Source organism: Rhipicephalus sanguineus, chromosome 8 (genome assembly GCF_013339695.2).
Source record: "Rhipicephalus sanguineus isolate Rsan-2018 chromosome 8, BIME_Rsan_1.4, whole genome shotgun sequence".
Classification (NCBI taxonomy): Eukaryota; Metazoa; Arthropoda; class Arachnida; order Ixodida; family Ixodidae; genus Rhipicephalus; species Rhipicephalus sanguineus.
The window spans coordinates 4230657-4250372 of NC_051183.1; the positions used below are offsets into that span (position 1 = coordinate 4230657).

Genomic DNA, 19716 nt, shown 5'->3' on the forward strand with positions numbered 1-19716 from the left:
GATCGCAATAATAAAGACAAAGCATATATCTGACGCTTTTTCTCCAGCGTGAGCTGACTCAAAGCGATGGCCGATTTTGCCATTCATTTATTGCTGGGAGGACAACGGGCAAGTAGCAAGCGCCAGTTCGGATCGAAGCGGGCTGTCGCGTCTGCATGGGTGCTGCCATGTTGGCTTGTAACCCCAGCTACCGGCGGTTGCTAATACAACAATTAAAGGCATACATCATAAATACGAAGTAGATTAAACATATCGCTTATCGTTGTGGCGTGGTACGTACCAAATAAACGCAAATGCCTCAACGTTTTCAACTTTGAGGCGATTACATGTAGAACTATGTTTTGCTGCGCAAGCATGTGACTTGTTTACACCCTGCTGCAACCAGCTTGTGTGGTACGGCCACGGCCGCATCGCTGGCCCAATGCGTTGGCTGGGGCAAATGGCTGGGGGAAGGCCAGTTACGATCACGTGATCAAACATGGCAGCACCCGTGCGCCGCTGCGGAAAATCGTCTATATATACAGGGTCTCCCAGCTATCACGCAGCACGAATTCAAAAAGGGGGAACGTCGTTACGCGAAGCACCTGTAGTGCATATTGTTCCGAATATACAGTAGTAGCCACTAATAATTTTTTTCCTTAATGAGGCTTTGTTCATTAGTCCTAATTACGTTTCCAAATCGACAAGCACTCACCTAACCACTAAAATGTCAATGAGGCATGTATAGGCATGCTCAAATTACATATAACTGCGCTATTTTCAGCAACCTACTAAATACGTGATTTTTTTTCCGCTGATAAAGATAGCCTGCGATATATATATATATATATATATATATATATATATATATATATATATATATATATATATATATATATATATATATATATATATATATATATATATATATATATATGAAGTGTGTAGCGCAGTTTTATCACGACCGCAGAGATCGGTTCGCTTCTCTTTGTTCTATTTGTTCTATAGAATGAAGACGCACTGTCTGCAAAGTCGGAATAGTTATCCTAGAATGTTGCTGTGTGCCATCTACGTATATGATGCTCACGCGAGTTCATGTTTACGCCTTTGAGTGGATGAATAGAGAAGGGAAATGCTAGGCAGATATACCAGTCTAGCGTCGTCTGCCCTACACTGGATTGGGAAAAGGGGATATCGAATGGGAGTGTCAATGGGAGTGACAGGGAGAGAGGTAGAACACTTCCCTTGTACAATAGGGCACACAGCGGTAATGCAGTAGTTGAGCAGGAAGATAAACATTCTGGGCCGATTGGAATAAACACGTATGTCCCGAGTTGTCTTTTTGTACTTTGCCCGCAACAGTATATTGTGTGTTATAGCTGCCAATGGGCCCCGCTTTTGCAGTTTACATGACTGGAAAGACAAGGGCAAAACGTAAAAGTAGTATACATGAAAAGACCAGTCTTACATTACGAGGTTTTGAATTTGCTTCAGACTGCAACTCGAAAAACGGTGATGTCTCTCTCCGCCGTCGACGTAGCTCATGATGTGACCATCACTCCAAGCACAGCCCAACGATCCTGGGTCTCCTTTAATCCACAATTTTGGGCTACTTTGATCGTGAGATGCACCGAGCCTTGAAGAGAGATGTTGAACGAACTATTAGACTTCGTGGTAGAAAGCACGAGTGAGGAAAAATGAGAGAAAATGTAGTAAATATTGAGGCATTAGTTGCGCTTTCAAAACTGCACTTATTGCTCACGAACGGTATTCTTAGAACGAATGTAGCGCTATCTCTCCATCTCTCTCGCTCTCTCTTTTTTCTTTTACACACACACACACACACACACACACACACACACACACACACACACACACACACACACACACACACACACACACACACACACACACACACTCTCCTCTGTGGCGCTACACACACAGTGTTTTGTTGTGTAGATATGTGCATAATTTATGCACCTATTTTGAAACTGAATTTTAACTGGTTAAAGGCCAACTCCGGCGATTTTGCGAGGTCGATGGATCTCAGTGAAATTCGCTGGGTACGTTCCTTTGCACGTTTCCGTCATTTATGCCAAATTACAGGCTTGAGACATACGCAGATTGTTGGTAAATGAATTTTAAACATTGTCTGCAAACGCCCTCCTGGCTTCCCACAATTATTGGCAACATTGCGTCTGTGACGTCTGTGTTGGCAAGGCGGCGGAAGTGACGCAGCCGAGGGCACCGCTAACTTCGGCGCTTAGGCCGCTACAGCGAGCGTCTGCTGTGCACAAGGCGACAGACAGTGTTGGTTTGGTCGGCGCTTCGCTGGTCGTCCCGGCTGTCACAGTTTTCATACTCTGCGCCGGCGTGACCGGCATACCTTGCACGACTTCCGGTTCGTTCGTAACAACGTCTACGTCATACGTAGACAGTAGACTCGGTTGGGTTTCGGTTTCGGTGTTGCGCTTTTTTGCTTATTTAAAATTATTCTCCAATTTGCCGAGTATTTCTGCTATCGGGCCCGTAACAGGAGCGTCTCAGGAACATAAAAGCACCATTACTTTGACATGGCCAAGAAAGGCCAAGTTGGCCAAGTTGGCCTTTAAAGAACTGGTTGGGTCCCTTACTCCTTGTTCGCTCTATTCGATGCCTTGCTTATCGCTGGCTTACGGAACTGAGCAATTGTTTGTGATACATGACTGTCTCCTGTGCTTTCCACTCTTTTCTTGTCACGCGAAGAGGATACAGAAGGGGACATCGATAATGCATAGCAATCAAGAGAGAGACAGGATTGTATTTGCTTCTTCCTTCGTTTTTTTTCCTGACCATGCTTACAATATGTAGTTGAGAGGAAAACGCACGCACTCAAATGTGAGAAATTTTTGTCTTGTGTAACGTTGCATTTTTTTCAGAGTCATTTCTCAGTCGGCACAATTGGCACACATTCACCATTAGTGAGCAACGTTGAAACATTCGGCATTTATCCGATACTTGTGGGCTTGAAAGTTATTTTTCTTGCTGCGGGCACTGGAAGCTTAGAGGACTTGAATATCAAAAGAATGTACGTGAAGGTGTTGGCACGCGTGAGCGACACAGAGACGAGGCGTGTTGTTGAGAGTCTCGGTACCAACTAGCTTTATTTCTCGGCGAACTGGTTTTCCTTCTCTCCCTCTCCGCGCCTCCTTCGTGCCTTTGTTACGGCGCAGAGGGAGGAAAGGGAATGTCGTTCTTCCTCACGCTGGCAGCGCCACGGCTGCACCGCGGCGCATTTAGAGTTCACCACAGTACTCCCCCCCTAGTGAGAGCACGAGCGAAATGAAACGCGGCTACAGGTTGAGGCGATTTGGCGCACCTGTCCGTCTTCCACTGCGTGTGTGATATTTTTCAGTCACTTGGGTGTCCGTCGCTGGTGTGGGATGTGGCGCTGTTCGGCAGGTTTCAGGTGGAAGGGCGGAGGTTGCTGTCGTGGACTGGTTGGTCTCCATGTGTGCCGGCTTAACTCTGTCCAATGACACCACTTCCTGGCGGCCATGCCTTTCGATGGTAATCGTTTTTCTCCCGTGGCGGAGAACTCTGAGGGGTCCGTCGTACGGTGCTTGTAGTGATCTTCGCACTACATCGTTGCGCAGAAAGATGTGGCTACACGACTCGAGTTCGCTGCTCACATATATGCTTCTTTCTGTGGGCTGTCGTGGAGGTGTCGGTCGAAGTTTTGTCATGATGTGACGTAGGCGAGATGCGTAGTCGCCAGCAGGAATGTGGGTCTGTTGTTGGTCAGGCACAAAGAACTCGCCAGGCAGACGCAGGGTTGTGCCGTAGACAAGTTCTGCAGCGCTGCAGCCGACGTCCGCCTTGAAAGCAGTGCGTATGCCCCAGAGTACAATGGGCAGTGCTTCGACCCAGGAGTGTTCTTCGCTTGCCATGAGTGCGGCTTTCAACTGTCGGTGGAATCGCTCAACCATTCCATTACTCATCGGATGGTAGGCAGTCGTTCTGATGCGCGAAGCACCGATGAGCTTTGTTAGACTGGCGAATAATGCGGACTCGAATTGGCTTCCTCTGTCGGTTGTAATGGATGATGGCACGCCAAAGCGACAGAGCCAGTGACTGACGAAAGCACGGGCAACAGTTTCGGCTGTGATGTCTGGCATGGGAACAGCCTCTGCCCAACGCGTGAAACGGTCAACACAAGTTAGCAGATACATTGGCCCTGACAGGGTGGCAACGGCCCGACGATGTCGACGTGTATGTGGTCGAATCGAGCATATGGCCCGGGAAACGTCTCCAACGGTGTCACGGTGTGACGCTGTACCTTGGAGCGCTGGCATGCGAGGCACTCACGAGTCCATTGTCGGGAATCGCGGTTGATGCCGGGCCATACGAAACGTGCCGTTAGGAGCTTTTGCGTAGCTCGGATTCCCGGGTGTGACATCTCGTGTAGCGATGCGAATACCTCGCGACGGAAGTGCATGGGCACAAATGGTCGTGGCTTGCTAGTAGACGTGTCGCAGCAAAGCCCTTCTGTACCTGGCAAGGGTAACCACTGCAGGTTTAGTGACGTCGACGTTTCTTGTAGGCGGCGCAATTCGTCGTCATCCCGTTGAGCAGCCGCCATTTTGCTGAGATCTATTCCTGTGGGACAGGTTATGGCGCTGACCGGGCTGCGCGAAAGGGCATCGGCGACAGCGTTGTCGACTCCTTTGATGTGGCGGATGTTTAGACGGCTTTCCGCACACTTCTGCTTGTGAGAGGGGATCCTGTATACGCCGGTTGCGTACATCAACAAGCAGTCCAAAGTGACGCAAGAAGTCTGCTCCCAGGATAGCAAATTTTACGTCAGCTACCACAAATATCCACCGAAATGTCCTCTTGAAGCCCAGGTCCAGCGAGAGTGAGCGGTGCCCGTACGCCGGTATCGTCGTGTTATTTACAACTTGCAACGGTGACGAACACGGGCCTTTGCGATCGGCTGGCGACGCCGGCACAACGCTCACTTCTGCCCCAGTGTCGACCAGGAAACGGGTGCCTTTCTCGCGATCAGTCAGGAAGACCGACGGGCGACTTTCCGCTGAGCCGGTGGCACTTGTCGCCGTCAGTGCTGGCTCGGCGCGTTTCCCGATTTCTCGCACGGCGGCACGCATTTCCGTGCAGTATCACCGAACTTACGGTGGTACCAGCACAGCTGCCGCTGTTGTTGTGTAGCACTCCGCCGTGTGCTTTGGCTTCCGCTTGACTGCAGCGCCGCGACGGTGTCGGCGAGGCGAGAAATTTCCGCACGAATCTCCAACAAGGCGGGAGAGGGCGAGGCTTCGGCGAGCACCGTGACAACTGCTGGCGTGGCGACGGCCGTGAGTCGGTCAGCCATTTCGGCGATCTTGGAAACGTCCGTCTCTCCGGAGGCCGTGACGCCTATCCGCACGGTTGCGGGCAGTCTTTGAAGGAAAAGCTCCTGCACCAGGCGACTGTCGAGACCTTCTGTGCAGCCCGCTAGTTGCTGCATGTGACGCAACAGTTGGCTGGGTCGGTGGTCGCACAGTTCGTTCTCGCGTAGCAGCTGCTGCAGGCGCTCCGGCTCCGAAGGGGTTAGACGGCGAATCAGCGTCTCTTTGAGCACTCGATAGGCATCTTCGGCTGGTGGGGCAAGCAGAATGTCGCGCACCTCGCTCGCTGTGGCAGGTGGGATGTTGGCGACCACGTGGTGGTACTTCGTGTGGTCGGCGGTGATGCGGCGGGCGGCGAACTGCGATTCTACTTGGGCGAACCAAAGTGCCGGGTCGCTGGTCCAAAAGGGAGGAAGCTTCACGTCTAACACAGCTACTGTCGGGCTGGCGACGGCGTCGTGGTGTTCCATGTTCGGGACTGCGGGTCACCAATTGTTGGCACGCGTGAGCGACGCAGAGACGAGGCGTGTTGTTGAGAGTCTCGGTACCAACTAGCTTTATTTCTCGGCGAACTGGTTTTCCTTCTCTCCCTCTCCGCGCCTCCTTCGTGCCTTTGTTACGGCGCAGAGGGAGGAAAGGGAATGTCGTTCTTCCTCACGCTGGCAGCGCCACGGCTGCACTGCGGCGCATTTAGAGTTCACCACAAAGGACACTAGCGAACAATGTTGGGCTAGTTGTTACGCAGCCCAACATTCAGCTGTTACGCAGCCCAATAGATCAGATGGAACCATGAACGTGTATATTTCACCAAGATGAATAGCTTATTTGCCCAAGCAATGTGCCCGTAAGGGGCTCAAAAACTATTTTTAAAAGCGTATGTTGCGGAAACTTACACGTGGCCGCCCTCATGGGTCATCGTATGCATTCCGCTGTAGGTACCAGCGACGTCTTCACCAAGGGCTACGAAGAACTCGCTGCACAAGCCACCTACGAAGCCGATTCCTGCGAAGAACATATAGGTTTGAACCAGGCCCGTAGCCAGGGGAGGCCCAGGCCCCTCCCCCCCAAAAAAATTTTTTTTATGATACATGGTGTTTTACCAAAAATAAATAATGAAAATAGGCGTTTTTCTCAAATAGTCAAGGCTTTCAGCAAGTGCGCCCCCCCCCCCCCGAAAAGAAATTCCTGGCTACGGGCCTGGTTTGAACACTTGATTTAGCTTTAAACTGATTTTAGAGCGACGTATACTTCTACTGATAACGTGGCTAGTACATTACTCAAGGTACTACTACTACTACTACTACTACTACTACTACTACTACTACTACTACTACTACTACTACTACTACTACCACCACCACCACTACTACTACTACTACTACTACTACTACTACTACTACTACTACTACTACTACTACTACTACTACTACTACTACTACTACACTACGGCTGATAAATTATTAGTATTATAATAATAAGAAGGGAAGAGATTGTAATTCCTAAAAGGGGAGGGAGATTTATTAAATCGAATGATGTCGTTCAGCCGAGAGTGCGGCTGAACGAAATTATTTTGGCCGAATTTTGGCAGAAGAGAATGTCTCAAGCTGGCGCTAAGTGAAGCACAAGAACGAAAGATGAACGAAAGACGATGACTGCATTCTTATGAAATGGTTTTGTGAGCAGCTTTTCTTAAATCGGTTTCGGTAAATTAGGTGAGTTTCTTAAACATGCCACTTACAACAGCTTGATCGGTCACACCGGTTGTTTACAAGCTCACAGGCTTACCTAACACATTCAGGCTTTTCGTCCCATCTGCTTGTTGTGAGTATACATTAAACCTGCGAAAAGACACCACAGTGGACTTGGAGAACAACCGGATGCGAAGATTTAAAGAAAAAACAAGCCAGAAAAAAATAAAAAACGAGATATCGAGCATACCCAGTCATCAAGTATACCATGTCCGGATAATTGTATTCGTATCTTCTACTATCGGCGTACTTCCGAAATTCGTCAAGAGAAGATGAGCTCTCCATGAATTCGTCGGTACCATTCCTGTAAGTACTAAACTGAACAAACGATGTATACGGCAAGGGCTGGCACGAGTTGACAAAACATATTTGTAATCTTTCATGTGAAAACATTATTTACCTGGTCTCTCTCGACTCCTGTTAGAAGAAATTGAACCCTTGGGCTACTTGTGTCTGCGTACCTCATGTTAACCTGTGGAATGACAGTGAGACATGCTTAACTTCGAACATCCATTAAGCAAATGAAGTGCTTAAGTGGAGTTGACGTTCACACTAATCAAATGATTCTTATATACGATCACTTGAAGGACATTTATGACGTAACTATAAAGGCTTTTATATTTCTCGTGTGCACCGTCGCACCATGAAAACTATTGTGACGCGTGTTTCATTTTTGACACGTGACTTTAGAGCAAATGGCTGTACTGATGCGTTATGATGATTTAGTTGGGTCATTTTCACACACTGTGTGCTCTCAGACCCTTCAACACTAAACGCACCTTGCCAATTTCTTCATGTTTTATTCCGATAGCAATTATAATGATAATCGAGGTGTGTTTTTGCCTTCGCCATCATGTTCCGTACAAAGTCCAAATGTGCGAGCGAAAGCTGGCGAAGGCTGCAGACGGGCGCTGTTCAAGCAAAGATGAAGCGCGCCGGCCGTCTCCTTCGGGCGAAGGAGCATGAAGGGGTATCAGTGGCTGGCTGCGTCGCTCGGGCAGAAAGTGCGAAGTTTGACAAAAAGGCCGTGGTTGAAGGCGCTTTTCCGACAGATATCACTCCACGGCTCCTACCCTTGAACGTGTTGTGCTCTCATCTCTTACTTCGTGTTGAGGCGACAGACAACTTCACTCCCTGGAGTGGCCGCATTCTCTTGCGCCAGCGTTTTTTAGAGCTACGCGAGATTGGATCCTAAAGGAGTTTAGCTGCTAGCCTTACTTCGTATAACATTCCAATTTGTTGATATCGCATTCATCGCTTTGCTGCGAAACTGTGACCTTTTTTTTCATACTGATAATATATCTCGTCCTATTCCCTGAGAGCTATCATTTGCCTTCATCGGCATGAAAATTCCACTGATGCCTTGCATTTGATACTTACGCAAAGCTTTCCAACTAGTACATATATTTGGGTTGCGCGAAAAAACACGGCGAAGGGGAGTACACAGGACAGGCGCAAACTTCAACTGTGAAACGGAAGGCCAAAGCGGCACAATATGAATAGACATCAGCCTGACACGTGCTCATAACTCCCAACAAAAATCAACAAAAAGGCAACAAAAAAGTATACCGTACGTATAAAAACTGCAGTGAAAACGCCAAATAAACAGTTGACAGTGAAAAGAAAACAAACAATGATCAGCAAAGGCATGCGCACAGACTGCAAGCTGGAATAAACGCACTGTCCAAAGTAACAACTAGGTTTGATTACACAAACTATCTAAAAATGGTAGTTCCTTAGGAAGCAAAGTCAGCGAAGGCATGCTTACGCACTTGTCACTTCTAGCAATGAAGAATGCTTCCATTATTTCCCTTTCCATCTTGTCGTTAGACTTGTACAGGATTAGTGTATCCTTCTTCATTGCTAGAAGTGACAAATGCGTAAGCATGCCTTCGCTGATTTTGCTTCCTGAGGAACTACAATTTTTATGATATTTTATAAGCTATTTTATAAGATATTTTTAGAAATCTATTACGGACTCTTTCATTGCGTTTTGGCAAAAAATGTCTTGTGGGCGATAAATCGCTACTGTGTGCTGCATCTACAAAACACTTGTCTTTATATATTTTAAGTACCTCAAACAGATAACATCGGCAACATTACGGGCTTAGAAAACAAGGTAACTGATACTCACTGAGTTGATCTGTATGCAGAGGTAAGTTATTAATTCAATATTACTTTTGAAGTGACTGAAATGCAGATAATCGGAGACTATGAAAATCTCTATTGTGACTTCTACGGGAATGTTTTGAGCGCCAGAACTCCTCTCATTCACTGTCCAAGAACCTGCAGCATAAGTCGGGAATACGACAATGTAAAAATTTCAAAAGAATGTCATGGTAAAATATGAAGCGCAGTTTTTTTTTATGGAAAACTAATTCGCAGATGCAGTTGTATAATGCAGGAGAGACTCAACGCTTGTCAATGAGTTTTTATCAAATTGACGTATCAAATCTGTTCGTATGGGAAAAAGGTTTAGCGTATTCACGCTCTCTTTCATTCTCCTCGAGCAGAGATGTTGTTTTCAGTTTGACGCCGATATTGTCAGCGATAGCGATAGAGATATGTGTTCTATCTCGCTATGTCTGACAATACTTGTGTCTGACAATACCAGATGCCTCATGCGAACATGGCCTTGTTACGGTGCAGTTATGTTTTTACAACGTGCCGGTTCTTAATCAATGGATGTCCGATACGTCGCCACAGACACCCACGAAAGGACGAGGCCGTTTGCACACAACATTTAATATACACACTGAAAATGAGCACGCATCACACTGAGAGAAAACCAAAATAACAATACACAACTAAACCGTGAAATCAAAGTCCTAAGCTAGCAGTTCCTACGTATATCGGAGAGACGAGGCACAAACGCTCGTCTCACCAAGGTCCCTGATGGTGGAGAAGTGTTCGAGTGGAGCGCAAATACCACTGGCCGAAACAGCCTTTCAAGGCTGCTGGTCGAAAAGAAGGCACCGATGCCGTATCCGCGTCCCGGCCAGACACCCACGCCAGAGCTCGCGCCCGAAGCCCGACAGCTCAGCGTGTCCACGGGCACAGGACATCACGCAGCAGGAACTCGTCAGAGACGCGCCGCCATGGCCTGCTCGTACGTGGCAGGTCTCTCCGGGCTCAGCTGGTCACCATGGCTCGGGTCCGGTTGGTTGGTGGGCTGGTTGATCCTTGCAAGCTGGCACGGAACCCGACAGCCGAATGCGTGGCCCGTCTTCTTCGCTGATTCCCTCGTGTCTCCTCTCGTCACCAATGATTCGCCCTTTCTCCATCGCGCATACGCGTACCGTGGCCCTCACCGAGTTGTACTTGCTTCTTCTTTTGTTATTTTGTTCTTCCAGTGCTCGTGCAACTTTCTTCGTCCTTTTTCTTCTCCTCGAGCTTGCCATGGCGGGCACTTCGAACACTCGCGCACGTCATTCATTACAGGCCTTCAATGAAAAGCCGGCATGAGAAAAGTGAAGCAAAAAAAAAAAAGAAAAGAAAATAGAGCACCTTGCACTAAGTCGCGCAAGGCTGGGTCACAAACAGAGCTGGTGGGCACCTAGCTGGTCCTGGCTTGGCTAGGCTTTTACCCTCTCACCTCTCTCTTTCCCACCCCTTGCTACACTATACTATAGACGGCTATGCTTACTCTCACTAAAAATTTCTTTCTCTATGTTAATTTCACTTTTTCTCTCTAAGTATTAGTTCTTTCGCCCATCTGAGCTATTGCATACCTCGCCGGAGAAATGGGAGCACGAGTTCTGGGAGCGAAGTCGAAGACGACAATGAAAAAGAGCGCGTGTTAGTTCATGATGATGGTAATTTTCTATCTACGACACACGGCCAACCTCGAGCATAACAGCGCTGCTGTAAAAGTCAGCCAGTTACACGCCGTGAAAACCGTCTAACAACGCAGCTGTATGCGCGCGAGTGTGCGGGTAGACTAAGGCGGCTTAGCCTCATTTAGACCATCATCATCATCATTATCATAAATTTAGAGTACCACCATCATTTCGTTTTATTTATTTATTTATCCGCTCCTCCCTCTGGTCACGTGACCTGCGTGACACCGGACAGACATGCAGACGGCGCAGGCTCGACTTGGAACAGCTCCGCTGTTAAGAGTATCACGTGACCACGACAGCTGCGCGCTCACTTCGTCTTTGCAAACAACGTCGAGAGGGTAGAGAGTGTATGAGGAGAGCGGGAACGAATGCGCCTGAGCAGGTGTGTGTGAGACGATCCCCTGGTGCGGTGGACATCATGGAAAGCTTCGGCGGAGCGGTGCCGGCTGCTGTGAGAGCATAAAAAATGCGGCTTTGGCGTGACTCGGCCTACTATTGGCTGTACAGAAACGCGGAAAGGGTGCTCTATGCAAGACTCTGAGCTAGAGCCCATATGATTGTGTGGTAGGCCGAAGTAGTATGCAGCTTCGAACAAGGCTCGACATGCACGGAATGGCGCACGAAAGCCAAATGGCCCGTCGGATACTGACGCGACGTTTCAATCTTTATTGCATCGGTACACAAGCTGTCGCCTTCGAGTCGTCTTGGTCATAGTGTAACAGACCCTCGGAATTTATTAACAAGAATCTTGCAGGGTGGGTGAAAATTGTAAGCGACAGCCTCAATGTTTAAAGAGATACGCGCGAACATCGCTTGACACGGGCACCTTACAATGGCACTGTGCCCATATACACTACTAGTTGAAGCTTTATTAAGACTGGCGCTACTTCTTCTCCTGTTTTTTTTTTTTCGAGCGTCGACATACTATGATATGTTTAGCATACACCAACTCGTCCGAGAAGGCTATCCTGAAGTACTTTTATTACACGAACGTTCATTACTGTTGGCTTGCTACTAATGGCTAGTGTTGCCAGTTCATGCTATGAGCTGCTGCCGCTTTGCACGCATGAAAGTTTACCCAAGGAAAATTCACCGCACTTGTTTCTTTTTACTTATACACGCGCCACATCGTCAGGTGATTCACTCTGCTAGATATTCGCAACAAACGCTTCCTTATGGCATGCAGAGCGACTCGACCTTGTGCGCGGTGACATACGATACTTTCCTTAAAAAACGCCCTTGCATGATAATTCACTTGTTTGCTTACCTTTTTCAGGTATTGCTCTCTCAATGTCGAGCATTTCTTTCTTCTCGATTTCGTGTATCATGTGCGGAATGAGTCCCTCTTCAGATCTCTCCATTGTGAGCATTGGCTCGATTCTGTGATAGGGCCCCACCACACCCTCCTGCGAGGAGCAACGCAACACGTGAGATAAGATTGCGTTAAATTGAAATGACAGCCCAATAAAACACGTTGCTGAGATAGATGGTCCATAATTAATCACTGTAATAATTACAATACCACAGGAAGTGTGTAACTTCCACTGCAGTAATAAAAACATTACAAAAGAGAGAGACAGGCAGAGAGAAAGAAAATTCGGCAGATCCCACGTACCGTGAGAGTCGATGCTATGCGAAGCATGTGGCGGGTAGGTGACTGTGGCGTAACTTTTTTTACTGAGCGACACGTTACAAAATGACGCTAAAGATTTGTATATATATTACACGCACACATATATATGTTGAAGAGCCGCATATGTGTTATATAACCAGTTGTTTCGATTGGGTAACGCTGCCAATGGCAACGTGGGTATTAGCAAAACCAGAAGCGGTAAGCTGAAGCGGTAAGCGGTATAAGCGGTAGTGCTTATACGTATCCCAAAAACGCACGCACGTTTCACGAACCCGTGTGCATGTGTGCAAGAAGTTCTTGACAGTTCTTGAACAAGGGCATCATCACCATGATCAGTGAGCAGCAGCAGCTGGTCATGACTTGTTATAGGATCCGGTCGTGATCGTGGTGACGAGGGGTCCATGTGTAGTGAAGTATGTGGTATAGTAGAGCTGTTGGAATTAGTGGATGCCTCGGTCATTTCGTCGACAAATTATCTGTCGACAGAGCCGGAGACATGTCTGAACCTGAAGCCACCCTTCGTGTTGGTGAAGTATAGGCCGTCGAGGCTGGTAGGCCTGGATAGTGCTACGTAGACCAACTTCAGTGGATGGTGTTTGTCGTATTCGTAGACTACCTGGGCGTATGTGGCCTGCGTAGCCTAGTCTACAAAGCGGCTGTCAATTAATCTGGCATCATCCTCGTTCAGCATGAGGTCATCGCCCAGCCTCGTAAGAAATGAAGAGGACACTGCGTCGTTCTGGTGGACGAAATGCACTTGACGGTGCTGTGATGTGGATATCATATGTAACATTCGTTAATGTATTGCTCCGGGGTCGAGCAATGCTTCAATGTAGCTTCCTGAATCATAGGAATACAAATGTAATGTTTATTAGACTGCTATAAAAGACGAGCCAACACTGGAACTACAGACGTTCATCTGATATGACACCTGTATCGTAGGAATACATATCGTAGGAGTATCATGTAGTGTTTATTGCTGTCTTGTAAAATTAGATAGCCAGCACCACAACCACAATTGACGTTGCACCGATATTACGCCTGCGTACGCTGTTTTTCCAAGCCAGTTTATAGACCTGGCGTGGCTCAGTGGTAGAATACCTGATTGCCACGCAGAATGCTTGGGTTCGATTCCTGCTGGGATCCTAATTTTTATTATTTCCATTCGTTGAGTCAACGCTGCCGATGTTGGTTTTCCTTAACGCTCTAGCATGTAAGTTACCAACGTCTGTTCTCGCCGTTCCTGAGTAGATATAAAATGTCAATCACCTGTGGCGCATACCCGTACACCGCGGCCTGTGGTAAACGGGTATGTGCCACACGTGTCTAGTGGAAAGAGTTTGACGACGTACGCGACAGGGTTTTAACGTTATTCATGTCATGACCCGGCAATCATATTCGTCAAATCCTCTTACCCTCCCATGCAAATTTTGGTCTACACCAAGTTAAGGAGGCGATCATGAGAGCACCCAGACGTAGGCGGCTAGATAGATAGATAGATAGATAGATACGTAGATAGAAACGCTCAAAGTGCCGGAGGTTCGCTAAGAAATGCTTCGCATTTAAAAGAGAATTGAAGCGGAAAGGCAGGGTGGTTAACCAAACGCTATTATCCGATTCACTACCCTGCACTGGGTTTCGGAAGGAGGTGTTGGAAAGTCGACAGGGAGAAAAATAAAAATAAATGAAAAAAGAAAGAAACACCCAAAGTTCATCACAAAAGGGGCATCTGGATCCTGTTATGACCAGTCGTTGAAGGCACCGGAGACTTTGGAGGGGTATGCAGGGGCCGCATGAAGAGACTGAAAGGAAACCTAACAGGAGGTGTATTTACATTGTTTACATGGCGATCATTTCGTGTCGAGTGTGCCCGTGGGGGCTCATTATAAAGGGGATCTTTTCCCAGGATTTCTAGATGGGGGAATTGCTTCAAGTTCGGACGGTCCAATCACGTCACACACAGCACTATTATGGGTGCTGCCCACACCCGCCGAGGTCAACGTGCTCGACGAGGGCGTAGCCACCGCACTCTCCCCTTGTGGCACCAAGGGGGGAGGGGGTTCTTGCTTTACATGTAAAGGCCGCAGGGTGATCACGCGCGGACAACTGGAAGCATCAAAAGGTTGGATAGTGCTGCGTTCATCATCATCAGCCTGACTACGCCCACTGCGGGGCAAAGGCTTCTCCCATGTTCCACGAATCAACCCTGTCATGTGCTTGCTGCTGCCACATTACACCCGCAAACTTTTTAATCTCATCTGCCCAACTAACTTTCCGTCTCCCGCTCACACGTTTGCCTTCTCTTATAATCCAGTCAGTTACTCTTAATGACCAGCGGTTATCTTGCCTACGCGCTACATGGCCTGCCCACGTCCAGTGAGCGGTTACTGCTTGTGTAAGTGCAACACCAACGCAAAGTCTCCGAAGCGCCACCTCCTCTAAGCCGGTAATTAATCAACTTATTTGACAGAAGCAATGCAGGTAAGTTGTATAACAGCATTTTTCTTTCTCCGCTTCGCATGTACACCGCGAACAATTAGGAGGGAGTCTAACCTAATGAAACCAACGCACGAGGCACGTAGCTGACTTTCTTTTTTTGGATGGGGGGGGGGGGGGGGCGTGGCAAAGCCTAATTGTGGCAAGGCCTAACAGAAAAAAAAAATGTTGCGCGGAAATATAGAAGGCTGCACGAATTTCCCCCTTGCCTACGTGCGCTAAGGAAGGTACAGGGGACATTGTCTGTATGCTTTAAATCGCAGTGCAGTAACTGTGGCATAAACGGAAAGGAACTAAAGTGGATTAAAAATGAATTTGCCGTAGGTAGCGATCGGTTGTAGGTTTGGTTCCTACCTGCGGCAAGTTGAGTCTTAATCCGCTTTAGTTTCTTTCCTTATGTGTAATAATTACTGAACTACAGTTAAAGACAAAAATTATTGTCCACTGTGCTCTCCTTGGCCTGATTGTCTGTGGGAATCATTTGGTTGTGTCTAACAAAAGAAATGAGCCCTGGATCAATCTACCCTCCTTCGAGGGAGTAGGAAACGGCCGACGCGCATGATTTGAGTAAAGCTTCAGTCGATATCGTTTACTACTGAAGAAGCGAAGACTTGCAGTAGAAGGAAAAAGTAGCTAAATTGATATTTTTATCGGACGAGAAAATGTTGACACTTACAACTTCGATGCCGTCGTCTCTTCTTGTGAGGTGCACTGTCGCGAACTGTTTTTCATCTTCGTGAAGATTCTGTTCCAGATCTCTCCCGTCGAACTGTGAAAACAGTTACGTATATGAGTACCGAACATTGTTCTTTACAAAGTTCAACGTACTGATATGACCAATACTAACCAACCAATGCTTGCTTAGAAAGACAAAAAGCTCTGAAAGATATCTGAGCTTCTGACCGCGATGTAAAACCAGACAAAAAGTTTCTATGCCAGCTGTATTCATGAATCGAGAAAAAGTAAACAGGGACGAGCGATGTCGCGAACATAACCTCTTCGAGCTGAGGCGCTTGATTCTTGGAATGGTTGTCACAATAATCTGTCGCATAAAAGTTACGATGGAAAATTCGTAGCTGTTTTCAATCTGTCTATGGCACCGCTAGCTTCTGTAGATCTTGGCCATCTACTGCTCTTTATTTCTTGAATGTCAGACATTACAATTTTTTATAATCTTGAGATGCGCTTGACTGATGAAGCTTGATTTTCGTTCGATATATTTAATAAGCATTATGACAATAAATGTTAGAAAGTTTAGAACACTGAACTTTCCTACGAGTAATATTTACTTCCCGACATAAAAAAATGATACATTGAAATGACATATTGAGCACGACAGCCGAAACTACGCCTTGTACAAAGAAAAAGGTTATGTAAGTTAATATTGTTATTTTCTTGAGGCAATTGAATATATTAAAATGTGTTGTTGGGATTAGATGTAAAACGTGATTGTGAATACATTAACTTCGTCATGATATCACTGCTTAGCTGTTAATGCGGTGATTCGTCAAGGCAATGGACTACGCTTCCTGACCGTAAACAGCGAGTGTAAACATTTCGAAAAATCTATTATAGTTTGCAAAGTAGTAATAGCTATATAAAAAGTGTTTCTTTTTCCCCTTTATAGTTATATTGCTAAAATGTCAGGCCATTCGGTCATTGCATTCACTTACTTGTATATTGCGCTCCTTACGAGATACCAGGCCCGTAGCTAGGAATATATTTCGGGGGGAGGGGGGGGGGAGGGGAGGGTGGCACTTGCTGAAAGCCTTGACTATTCAAGAAAAGCGCCTATTTTCATCATTTATTTACGATAAAACACCAGGTGTCACCAAAATATCAGGGGAGGAGGGTGGGGGGCGGGCCCCCAGGCCCCCCTCCCCCTCCCCTGGCTACGGGCCTGCCAGATACCAACATTTCCTGTGCAATAATTCTGTACCGACATGCCATCATATACGAATATGCTTACAAGGATATCTGTAGGGCGTACGTGCTTTTTAACTGGTGTTAGCATGCTCTCGCCAGAAATCAATAATGTAATTGTTGGGGTTTTTAGGTCCCAAAACCACGATATGATTATGAGAGACGCTGTAGTGGAGGGCTTCGGAAATTTCGATCACATTCTCTTTAACGTGCGCCTAAATCTAAGCGCACAAGCCTCGAGAATTTTGCCTCCATCGAAATGCAGCTGATGGGATCCGATTCCGTGACCTTCCGGTCAGCAGCCGAGCACCACAACCACTAGACCACCGCGGCGGGTACCATAAGAACTTGTGCCATATTTTCACCGACATTTTTAATAGTAGTCGCGTTTTATTAATGCATATAGCGATGGAACTTACAAAATGAGTTACTTCGTGTCCATCTTCGTGTTCCAGGACGCGAAAGTTGCGAGCCGCCACCGACGCCTTTCTAAGGTTCAGCGTGAGTTGATCGTGTAAGTGCATCACCATTCTTCCATCGGCTGAACGTTCCTCGAGTAGGCGTGGGTAAACCAGCCTCGGTTGCGGCATTCCTGTCGAACACAAGTGGAACAGCAGAAGTAGAGATATTGTTCATTTTGCGGTCGCAATAAATGAGGGAATATTGGTCACAACATGAGCGGGCGAAATGACACTTGATGGTGCTCGATTAAAAAATTCCCTTCTGAAGACTATTGGCTCCGTGGTATCTCTGGCACGTGTGCTCCAGTGGAGAGGCATGAGCTTTTATTGGAATAATAACTCTTTGAATGAGAAATTGTCAAAGGCGGGTTCCTCATTACAGGAAGCAAGAAGCCGTTTCGCTCCGCATAAAAAGAAAACGAAGTCTTTCATTTGCAAAATGTTTTCATAACAGTTTCCATTGACATAATCCAATATCTTCGAAAGCTCTCTCTACACTACCCCCCTCCACCTCCCCTTCCACCCAAGCACACAAACCACTAGTAACAGTACAAAATTCGACGAAACTTTGTCTGGTTAGGCATACCACTTACCATCCCACTTACCGAAAATTGCGATCACTGACCAAGTAAAACAAAACTGTTTTCTTTTTGACTTGATTAGTGACCGTAATTTTCGTTAAGTGCAGCAGTTTCAGTAATACTCTTGATGGAAGAAGAAATGCGGACAACAAAGGCGATGACAAACAATGACTCTTACCATTAGTCGAAATGACCGTTACAAAGTAGACGATGACGCGAATCATTGTGAGGAAAGTCTTGACCACATCGCACAAGCGCCGCTGTTTTATATCGCTTTTATAAGATGATCGAGTGAAATGTTGTTTGACATTTTGTCGTCTGATGAACTTTTTCGTAACTAGCTGTTTTCTGGAAAAAACATGGCTGATCCCTCCGTCATAGGAACCGGTATAACAACGAAAGTGAAACGTGTCTTCACAGAAGTAGCGCTTATTGTGTAGTGATATATGAGAGCTTGTACATTGTCCATTCGTGTTTGGCAGCTATAGCACCGTTAGACGTGGATGCACCCATGTTGACGCCTAGTGACATGTTTCCATCGCGACAACTAACGCCCATGGTCATGATTAAACCGTTGTGGTAGCAGAAGTTGTGAACATATATTTGGGACACAGCGAATCGTGAATCCCGCGTAATGATGACATCAACAAGCTCATAATTGAGTTGAATTCATTTTATTCAAGTGCAAAATGTTACACTCCAGAAAGAGAGGACTAAAGGCATTGACGCCTGGCGGGGTCCTCCCACCTAAAACAACAGTTTGCACACAAGCACTCACAACAACGGAAGCCACGGAAAACTTACATAAAAGAAGTAATAGTTCACGTACAACTTTGAATACATATCACGTACAACTTTGAATACAACTTTGAATGCAAATAACATTTTACAGGTAAATTTAAAATCAAACGTATCATTGTTGAGGACGGAAATCACTGAACACAAATAGCAGGCAATATGCACTGAAAAAAAAAAAACTATGGAAGAAGTAGCTGACTTATTTTGCGCTTTACTATTTTTCCTGATTTGTGATTTCTTATTATCTCTTCTATACCTTTGTTGTTGTTCAAGAGTGTTGTAATCTGGTAGTGCAACGTTTGTGAACCATAGTTTGTCCTGATCCTGTTATTCCTGTAGCTAACATGGCGAAATGTATATGGCGGATGTTTTACAGCGAAAGCTGTTATGAGATCATTTCACCGGCCGTTTTTGGCGCCGTAGTTGTCCGCCGCCGCCGCCGCCGCCGCCGGTGTCCGTAAACAGTATTGCTCGAAATAAGAAAAAAAAACGAAATAAGGAAAAAATTCCAGGTTGTAACGAGGTTCGAACCTGGGCCCTCTGCGTGGGAGCCCAGTATTCAACCTCTGAGCCATTCTGGTGCTTGAAACTGCGTTGCAAAAGTTCCTATACAGGCTTCATGTCGGGAAGGAACCACATTAGCATATGCAATATAGCGTGGTAGAAGAGTAAAATAAGCCCCAAGCGTCGCACAAAGCGAATTCTGTAACCAGGCGTCACACAATGCGAATTGCGCAACGAGTAGGTTTTTGAATGCTTCCAACCCATTACAAAGGGTTCTGCCATAATTCTTCATCGTCATCAGGCACAGCATCAACAAAGTGCGCATAATGCCTTACATGCGTTTAGCAGGTACCAACGCTTTCCG

At 46.6% G+C, this 19716-nt stretch overlaps 1 protein-coding gene across 2 annotated transcripts in view; it reads right to left on the bottom strand.

The window, feature by feature from the left end:
- Positions 1-17606, bottom strand: part of LOC119401237 (uncharacterized) — a 28874-nt gene extending 11268 nt beyond the window's left edge. Inside the window, exons 1-9 of one of the 2 annotated variants that reach the window (XM_037667921.2) lie at positions 17428-17606; positions 15762-15854; positions 12224-12362; positions 9249-9400; positions 7515-7586; positions 7305-7432; positions 7152-7204; positions 6260-6368; positions 1448-1615 (exon numbers count right to left, since the gene is read on the bottom strand). In XM_037667921.2, coding sequence (XP_037523849.2) covers positions 1448-1615; positions 6260-6368; positions 7152-7204; positions 7305-7432; positions 7515-7586; positions 9249-9400; positions 12224-12362; positions 15762-15854; positions 17428-17598 — 1085 coding nt within the window. In that variant the 5' untranslated portion in view covers positions 17599-17606. The remainder of the gene's footprint in view (positions 1-1447; positions 1616-6259; positions 6369-7151; positions 7205-7304; positions 7433-7514; positions 7587-9248; positions 9401-12223; positions 12363-15761; positions 15855-17427) is intronic. The other variant, XM_037667922.2, reaches the window with a different exon arrangement.
- Positions 17607-19716: the final 2110 nt, after the last annotated feature.